Source organism: Rissa tridactyla, chromosome 18 (genome assembly GCF_028500815.1).
Source record: "Rissa tridactyla isolate bRisTri1 chromosome 18, bRisTri1.patW.cur.20221130, whole genome shotgun sequence".
In the NCBI taxonomy this organism is placed as follows: Eukaryota; Metazoa; Chordata; class Aves; order Charadriiformes; family Laridae; genus Rissa; species Rissa tridactyla.
The window spans coordinates 2,162,062-2,170,794 of NC_071483.1; the positions used below are offsets into that span (position 1 = coordinate 2,162,062).

The following is an 8,733-nucleotide window of genomic DNA, read 5'->3' on the forward strand; positions in this document are numbered from 1 at the left end:
AGTGCTCCTGGCCAAATGCAGGGCGAGCACGCTTCCTGCTCCCCACGGAAACTCCGCCGCCCTGCCGGCCCCCTCTGCCCCGTGCTGATCCGTGGCCCCCTCTGTGGCTCAGTGTTGGCCACTCAATGCCTTTGGTCTAAAGGAATATTCATTCCCTCAGCCTGGACCAAGCGCTGGCCAGGACCAGCTGGGGAGCCCTGTGGCCACTAATGGCCCCTCTGGCTGCTGCGCTCTGCGGAGGGACGGCAGCGGTGCGGCCACACCAGCCCTGTGTGCTCGCGGTCTGTGGGTTTTGGCCCCTCTGTGGTTGAGGTTTCACTTCCCCCTCCACACCGAAGGTGGCAGAGACACAGCGAGACCCGGGTGCCTTTGAGCTGCCGGCCGGGGCCGGGTGCTTCGCTCCCGCTTCACAGCCCGCGCCGGCTGCGGCCGTGCCCGTGTCCCTGCGTTCGGCTGCTGCTGGTGCGTGAGCTCAGGTAGGGACGTGCCACGCGAGCGGTGCCGAGAGCTCCGGGGGCTGCTGCCGGGAGCTGTCATGGGGCAGGGGGGGGCCTGGGGCTGCTGCTGGCGCTGCGGGGGCTCCTCTCCCCTCTCCTCACAACGCGAGGCACCCCCGGGTGTCCGAGGCCATGAGTCCCTCCCTGCTCTGCAGTGGGTCAGGTGCCCTCTTCACCTTTCTTTAAAGTACCTCGACATACAGGGCCCCTCATCCCTCGCCGCTGAGGAGCCGCCACTGCCCGCGGGCAGCCCATCGCTCCGGGCATCGCGCTCTGACTTTTGTGCTGCAATTCCTCCCTAAGGGGGAGGAAGGGGTTGTCTCCCTTTCTTGATATGCAGCTTCTAAGCAGGTACCTCGCATCTTGCAAGTTACTCCTTTCCCTTTTCCATCTTTCGTGTGGCCCCTAATTACTTGTAAGGGGTCTTCAATGATTTCCCAATTACGCCAATTGCCACAAGCCCCGGCTAATGAGAATTTGGGGCTTGGATTCACTCCATAGCTCCGCAAATAACCGGTGATGCCGCTCACCGGCCTCCCAACTACGCCAATGTGTCGCACGTGGAGTGACGCACTTCACTCGTGAGAGAGAAGAACGATATATTTTATTGATATCCGTCCCCCAAAGCCCAGCGTAAGCCAGATGCAGCCATCACGACCCCACTGGTGGGGATGGCTTGGGGGGTGGCACACTGTCACACGCGGCGGTGGGGAGGTGTCGCGGGTCCTCATCAGGGTGCAGGGAAGGACAAGGAGGTGGGTTGGGGCAGCCAGGGGCCCGTCCGGGCCGGGGGGGCTGGAGGAGCCCCGTGGGGCGCGGGGATGCGGCGTGGACCGGCACCGAGCTGCTCTCTGCTTCGACTTCCTTCCCAGCGCCGAGCCGATTTCCTCCGGCGTCACGTGCGCGGTGTGGGACCGTGGGAGCCTGGCACGGCATCGCGCCCCGCGGCCTCGTGGGCAGCCCCACGCCGGCAGGTAGGATGGAGCGGCTGCGGCTTGGGGGGGGGTCCCGCACCCGGGGCCATCCCTATGGCAGCACCTGCGCTGGGACACGCTGCTCCCGGGCTGTGCCGGTGCCCCGGGAGCAGGGGGAGCTGCTGGGGAGGAGCAGGTGCAGGGGCTGGGGGGACACGGGGCAGCGCCGGGCACCACCAACCCCACACTGCTGGGAGCGATGGAGCCCCAGGGACGCAGAGCAGCTCCCCGTGCCCCTGGCGCTGGGTGCCCTTGTCTCTGTCCTCGTCCTTGCGGCCCTCGTGGCTGTGGCCGTCTCTTTGGGTGGATGAAACCCACAGGCATTTTTGGTGCCTGTGAGGTCGCCATGGTGAGGGCTGAGCTGATGGCGGCAGGGACCAGGTGGCATCAGGGATGCTGGCCCGCCATGGGGACGGGGAGGGTGGTCTGCCACAGGGCCTGCGTGGCCCACCACAGGGACAAGGTTGCCCACCATAAGGACAGGGTGGTCCGTAGGCACATGCCTGTGGCCTGATGTTTCATATCCTGCTCTGCCGGGGGCCTCATCTCGGTGGGACCCCGGGCCTCGCTGGCAGAGGGATGCTGCTGTGCCGTAGGCGGTGGCGGGACGGCATCCTGCCCGTGCCGCGGTACCGGTGCTCTGGGGGAGGTTTGCAGGCGCCTGCTCTGCCACACGCAGAGGAAGCGCCGACCGCAGCGGGGCTGGGTGCAGGGCTGGGTGCGGGGATGGCAGGGGGGGCAGCTGCCCCCAAAGCAACCAAGAGGGCCCTGAGCACAGGGTGCTGGGGGCGGTGGGGCAGAGCCGCCATGGGGCTGGTTGGGTGCCACCAAGCATCACTGCTGGCCCCGGCAGCTGTTGGAGATGGTGCTGGCGGGAATTTTGGCCCAGGAGCACCGTGGGACCTCGTCTCCTACCAGTCCTGTGCACCCCCTGTCCCCCCCCCCACGACCCTGAGCCCGGGGTCCCAGGCAGGAGCTGGGTGCAGGGACGTGTGGAGCCAGGGACGGCCCCTAGAGACCATGTCCGAGCAGGGCGGGGGGGGGTGTCAGCCATCCCACCCAGTTGAAGGGTCCCTGGGAGAGGGGCCGTGATGGTGGTCCTTCCCCTAGCACCTGATGAGCCCCTTTGCCCCCCCAGGCAGCCTGTGACACAGCGAAGGACAAGGAGGGGAGCGCCCAGGTGAGTCCTGGGCTGGGGCAGGAGGGAGGGATGGGGATGGGACAGGACCCCTGAGCCCGGGGCAAGTTCCCGGTGCTGCAGCCGTAGCTCCCGTCGGGAAGCGCTTCCTGCCCCGCTCTCGCCCGGCTGTGCCGCCTGCGCCACCCCAGCCCCGCTCCTGCCTCTGCTCCCAGAGCTGCCGGCACCGGTGAGGATGGAGGCGGCCAAGGTCCCCCCCAGCAAGAGGATGGCTCCTGCTCCCCCCGTCCCTGCCAAGGCCAAACCAGCCCCCATGCTGCCCAGCAAGTAAGACACATGGCCGTGTGGGGGTGTCTGGGGCCACGGCGATGTCCCCAGCACCGCGGCCTTGCCCGATGCCCATGCCTGGTCTCCAGAGTGGGGCTGGCGTCTCCCCCACGGGAGGGCTGAGCATGGCCCGGCTTGACCACCTCTGCCACCCCCCCCCAGGCTCGGTGGCCCCCAGCCCTGTGCCTCGGCCGACGTGGAGCTGGGCAGAGCCGGAGACACAGGTAGGTGTTGGGTGCCAGCACTGGGCGCTGCAGCCATGGCGGGGCCGTGCCCTGTGCCGGCACCGGGCGCTGATGCTCTTCCTTTGGCAGATGCTGACGGCTTCAGCGTGGTGCCGGTCACCACAGCCAAGCTGAGCCACCCCACCGCCACGCGCCCCCGCGTGCCGGGCCAGCGGCCGCCCAGCCTGGCCCTGGGGAGCGCTGGGGGTCCCTGCGGGGGGGAGCAGCCCTGGGGGCTCTGTGCCCCTCTCCCCAGCGCGGGGCAGGCGCCCGGCCCGCCGTGGAGCGTGGAGGTGCTGGCGGCACCGCGGGCGGGAGAGACGCTGGCCCTGGAGGACCTGAAGGCTGAGGTCCGGTCCCTGCACATCCTCGTGGACCTGATGCGAGTCCAGCACCTGTGAGTGGGGTTGGGGGCGTGTGGGGGGGTCCCCAGCAGCTTCTGGCTGCTCCCCGTCGGGTCTGGCCCCCGGCTGAGCCGTTGCGTTGCAGGCGGGACCTGGAGGACATGCGGCTGGAGATGTGCCAGGAGCGGGCCAAGCGCCAGGCGCTGCAGGTGAGTCCCTGGCGAGGGGCTGCCCCGCTGCTGGGGTCCCGGCTGCATCCCCCCCCAGTGCTCACAACCTCTCCCCGCAGGCGGAGATCGAGCGGGTGCGGAAGGCGCTGCCCTGTTAGCGCGGGCGGGGGGCTGCGGTGCACCCACGCGGTGCCGCTGGGCTGTGCCATGTGCCCCCCACCCCGGCCCCGCTGCCCCCAGCGAGTTCTGCACCCACCAGGCGTCTAAACACCCCCCCCCCCCCCCCCCCCCCCCTCCACGGGCACTGCTCCCCGCGCGCACTGCGGCCCCGAGACCCCGCACCAGCCCCTGGGCCTATAGATATTGACCAAAATAAAGTATTTTGGGTATGGAGAGCTGCTGGGCTGCGTGGGCGCTGCAGGGGGGCTGCCATAGCCCTGAGGGTTGGGCTGGTCCTGGCGGGCACAGGGGGTCCCACCGTGGCACTGGGGGCCCCTCCCTGGTACAAGGGGTCCTGCCCTGACCCAGGAGGTCCTACCATGGCACAGGGGGTCCCTGCCTGGCACAGGGGGGGTCCCTCCATGGCACTGGGGGTCCTGTCCCAGCACGGGGGGGGTGTCCCTCCCTGGCACAGGGTGTTGCGCTATAGCAAGGTGTGGGGGGGTCCCTCCCTGGCACAGGGGGTCCCACCAGTGCTGGCTCAGTGGAGAGCCCAGGGCAGGAGCCTGCAGGGCTCAGCCCCCGTTGCCGGGAGCGGACGAGCCAGCAGCCACGGGCAGACACTGCCAGCCGGTCCCGGGGGTGTCCGAGTGCCCCCCGCCACCCCCTGCGCCTTGCCCCGGGCTGGGATGCAGAGCCAGGGCCTGCAGCTGGGCAGGGTCAGCGCCTCCTCCTCATCCTCCTCCTCTTCCTTCAGCCCCCGCACAGTTTCCCAGCCCAGGCCCGGAACATCCTGGCCTGCAGCCACCGGCAAACATCTGGAAAACATCTGGATGCTGCTGGTGCTGTCGGCCAGGCCTGGGAAGGAGCTATTTTTATAAAGCTGCTGGGGAGGGGGCAGCAGGGCCCCCCGCGCCCCACGGGGCCGGGTGCGTGGGCAGGAGGTGGCCCAGCCCTGTGGGGAGCAGCCTGTGTCCCCGGGGAGCGCCGGCCGCCCCACAGCCCAGCAGGGAGACATCCGCCCGGGATGGCCGCGGGTCAGGGCCGGGCGGTGCCGGAAAGGACCCGGCTAATTTTAGTGGGGACGGGGCGGGGGGGGGGTGGAATTGGCCTGGGTCCCCCCCACCCACCCGGCACAGCTTGTCCGACTGCTGCAGCCGCGGCCGCCCCAGCACGCGGGACCCCCCCTCGGCGCGCAGGGACCCCCACGCTGGGCTCCGGTCGAGTGTGACAGCACCATGTTTCTGGGGCAGCACCCCACAGCTTACACGGACGTACAGCCCGGCCGCGACCCACCGCATGGGCCTCCCACCGGTGCCGAGTCGATGGGGCCAGTGCCCGCGGCCGAGCCCGGCGAGGTCCGCCCTGTCCTCGTCCTTGTCCCCACAGGGTCCTGGGGCTGCTCAGCTGGTGCCAGCAGTCGTACCAATGGCTCAAAGTGCATTGTGTCCCGCAGCGGCGGGGGCGAGACTGGCCCTGGGGGTGCCCATGGCACTGGGTGCGGCTGGCAGCGGGGCAGAGGTGCTCTGGGGCGGCTCCTCCAACCCTGGGCAGTGAGCAGCCCCCCGCCCCCGCTGTCCTCCCACCTCCTGGCCCCAGGTCGGGTCCCAGGGGTGGCACAGTGTCGGCTGAGCTACCGGGGGGGGAGCTGGGCACGGTGCCGGGGCAGCTGCCCCCGTGCCGGGGGTCAGTAGTAGTGGACACGGCCCAGGGTGCCGGTGCCGGTGCCCAGGATGTCGGGCTGCCCGTTGCGCCAGATCTCGCGGATGATGCGCTCGCGCTCCTCCAGCCGCTGCGCCCGCTCCAGCTCCTCTGCCGAGGCGAAGACGTTGACGGCCAGCGCCCCGTCCCCGGGGCCGTGAGTCTCCAGGGGGATCTCGGTCATCGGCAGCAGCGACTCGGACGCTGCGTGGTCGACGGTGTCCTCCTCGTCCTCATCCTCGTCCTCATCCTCCTCGTCCTCGTCCTCGCTGAGGTCCCGGTGGCGGGGCGGGGGGCGCGCGGGGGGCCGGCAGGAGATGCGCAGCACCAGGAGGCACAGGGTCAGCACCAGCCCAAAGCAGACACCCAGCACGAAGTAGAGCCCGAAGCTCTCGGGGTTGGCTGTGGGGAGAGCAGAGGGGCTGAGGGACCGGCCGAAACCCCTCCCTGGGGCCCGAAGCGGCCCTGAGGCCCCCCCCGGGCCCTGTCCCTGCCGGGTGTGGGTGGGCTCACCTCGGATGTGCGCGTACGCGGCCATGCTGTTGCTCAGCAGCTCCATGTCCCGCTTGCGGCTCTCCATCTTGTGCCCGGCCACGCTCAGTGTCTCCAGGGACGGCACGTGCTCGGCATCTGGGGGACACAGGGGCTGACTGAGGTGCTGCTTGGGGTCCCCTCCGCAGCCATGCCTGGGTGCAACCTTGCCCCAAGGGCTCCCTGCTGAGCACCAGCTGGCGCAGGGGCTCGTGCCCGGTCTGGGCTGCTCCGGCCACAGCTGAGTCCCCCAGGTGCCAAACCGAAGCCGTCCCGCGCTCCCACCGCCCCTCTGTCCTTCCTGCGGGACCAGGACGGATACGGCTCCTCCAGGACACGGCGTCAAGCAGATTTGCGGCACTCGGCCAGGCTTTCCATCCCCTGGCCGAGTCATGGGCAGAGGACACGGCGATGGGACGTGGGGCTGAGCTTGGTGCCAAGCGGAGCTGGGGTCCCAGCGTGCCGGCAGGGCCACACGGGAGCTGGCGCTGCTTGTACACACACACACACACACACACACACACACACACCAGGATCTCGGACAGTAACCCCCATGCTCTGCCTCCACCATGGTCAGGGTCTCCCCACCCCAGGGCCGCAAGGGGCCGGTGGTGGGGCAGCGTGTGTGCCCCCCTCGTGGCGCTGCTCCCAGCTCGGCTGTTAGCCATGGGGCCCCACAGCCTGGGGGCAAGGACCGCCTGCGGTGCAAAGGCCACCGGGGTTGGCAAGCAGCAGGGATCGGGGCTGACCCCGCGCACCCCGGGGCAGGGAAGGGCGAGGGGCCGGCACTGGCCCTGGCTGCATGAGGAGAAGCCACCTACGCTCTCCCAGTGGAGGCAGCCACGGATCCCATGGAACCTGTCCCGGAGCTGGAGAGGGGACATGGGTGCCCCAGGCTGTCCCCCCCCACCATGACACCCTGCGGGCCGGGGTGCCTGAGCCCCATGCTGGGTGTGGGGGTGAGCACCCATCTCCCCCCACCCAGGGACTTGCCTGGCCCCAAGCGGCTGAGCTCCAGCCCCAGCAGCCCGTCCCCACAGCGCTGGTGTGGGGCCAGGTCCCCTCAGCTGTGGGGTGCCCCCAAGGCGTGGGGCTGGGCGTGGGGACGGGCAGCGGGCAGGGCAGGAGATGATGCAGCGCCCGGCCCTGGCAGGGGATGAGTGCATTTCCCAGAAACATCTCCACGGAGGGAGGAATGAGGAAAGAAATGCAGAAAATGTGACACATCAGCAGAACCGTCCCCGGACAGTCCAGCGCTGTGGGGCCGCTGCACATCCCCGGGCTGGGCAGCCCCTCGCCATGGGACACCCCGAGACACGGCCAGCGGTGTCCCCAGAAGGGTCCTGGTGCCCTCCCGGCGCAGCAGCCCCACCGCCAGCCTGCAATGGGGCCAGCTGGGGGCTGCACGGCCCCGCTGTGGGGCTGGTGGGCAGAGCCCCGCCATGGGGCACCAGGGACTCCCTGGAGCCCCGTCGGTGGCAGGGCTGCTGGCGAGGACACCCCGGGGCTGGCCCCAGGGACACGAGGGTGCTCAGCACCCGCAGATGGGTGCCCGCGGCCACGGGTGGTGGCAGGGTGGGGGTCCCGGGCGGCAGCAGGCACAGGGTGTGTGTGAGCGCGGGGGCACAGATGGCGGGAGCGGGGCCAGGTGGGTGCCAGGCCCTACCCTGCAAGAGACCCGGGGCTGCTCCGCACCCTGGGGACACCCAGGATCACCCCGGGATACGAGTGCGCCTGCGGGCACAGCCCCGGAGCGCTCAGCCCTGCGTGTCTGAGCACTGAGCCCTGTGGCCCCGAGCACTAAGATCCGCGTCCCCAAACCCCAAGCTCTGTGTCCCCAAGCCCCCAGCCCCGAGTCCCCAAGCCCCCAGCCCTGCATCCTCAACCGCTGCGTCCCTGAGCTCTGCATCCCCAGGCACTGAGCCCTGCGCCCTCAAACCCCACGTCCCCAAGCACCGAGCCCCACATCCCCAACCCCACGTCCTCGGGTGCAACGCCGGAGCGCCTTGAGCAGGGGACAGGGCAGATCCGCGACACCCCGCCGCAGCCATCGGGGCTGGATGGAGGCGGAGTGTTGGGGTCCCTTGGGGTGCCCTGTCTGCTCCATGGTCCCCTGTGGCCCTGAGCCCCGTGCTGGTGCCCGGGCGCTGGCGGGGCTGGTACTCACCGGGGTGGCGGGTGGCCCCGGAGCGGGGCAGGAAGGCGAGCGGCGGCAGGAGCCCGCTGTACTTTGGCTGGAGAGAGGGAAGAGAGAGAAAGGTCTGTTTAGCATTAACGCTGCAGCAACAGGAAATAGTTTGGAGGCGGCTGGCGGTCAGCGCTCCCCGCCGGAGCCAATGGCAGCCCCGTCCCAACATCGAGCGGGGCGCGGGGCTGGGGCTCGTCCCGCTCCCCCGGGACCCTGCGCTCGGCCCTGCCGCGGAGACGCCCGCAGCAGGATCAGCCCCGGCCCTCCCTGGGCCCAGGCTGGGCTGGCGGAGCCGGATCCCGGCCGAGCACCCCGGGCTGAGGGGGCCGTGCCTCGGCCGGACGAAGCCCCACGCGTTGCACTGCAGCCCCGCAGGGACAGGCGCGCGGGGGCTCCTGCCACAGCCCCAGCCCCGCAGCGTGGGGACAGGCAGGGTCCTGCCCCTGTCCGGGCTGCCCTGTTGGCCCCAGGGGGGCTGGA

General features: G+C 70.4%; 2 protein-coding genes across 2 annotated transcripts; one reads left to right on the forward strand and one right to left on the reverse strand.

Moving 5' to 3' along the window:
• The first annotated feature begins 1,306 nt into the window (after positions 1–1,306).
• LOC128919055 (SH3 domain-containing kinase-binding protein 1-like) lies at positions 1,307–3,937 on the forward strand. Its single transcript, XM_054224015.1, has 6 exons — positions 1,307–1,471; positions 2,825–2,936; positions 3,099–3,160; positions 3,251–3,557; positions 3,650–3,713; positions 3,794–3,937. Exons 2-6 carry the CDS (start codon positions 2,845–2,847, stop codon positions 3,830–3,832), a joined length of 564 nt encoding a protein of 187 aa, XP_054079990.1. The 5' UTR covers positions 1,307–1,471; positions 2,825–2,844; the 3' UTR covers positions 3,833–3,937.
• Positions 3,938–4,716: 779 nt separating this feature from the next.
• On the reverse strand, positions 4,717–8,594 carry EVA1B (eva-1 homolog B). Its single transcript, XM_054223771.1, has 3 exons — positions 8,233–8,594; positions 6,048–6,164; positions 4,717–5,936 (listed from the first exon to the last, which is right to left on the reverse strand). The coding sequence occupies exons 1-3, from the start codon at positions 8,420–8,422 to the stop codon at positions 5,521–5,523; spliced, it is 723 nt and encodes a 240-aa protein (XP_054079746.1). The 5' UTR covers positions 8,423–8,594; the 3' UTR covers positions 4,717–5,520.
• Positions 8,595–8,733: the final 139 nt, after the last annotated feature.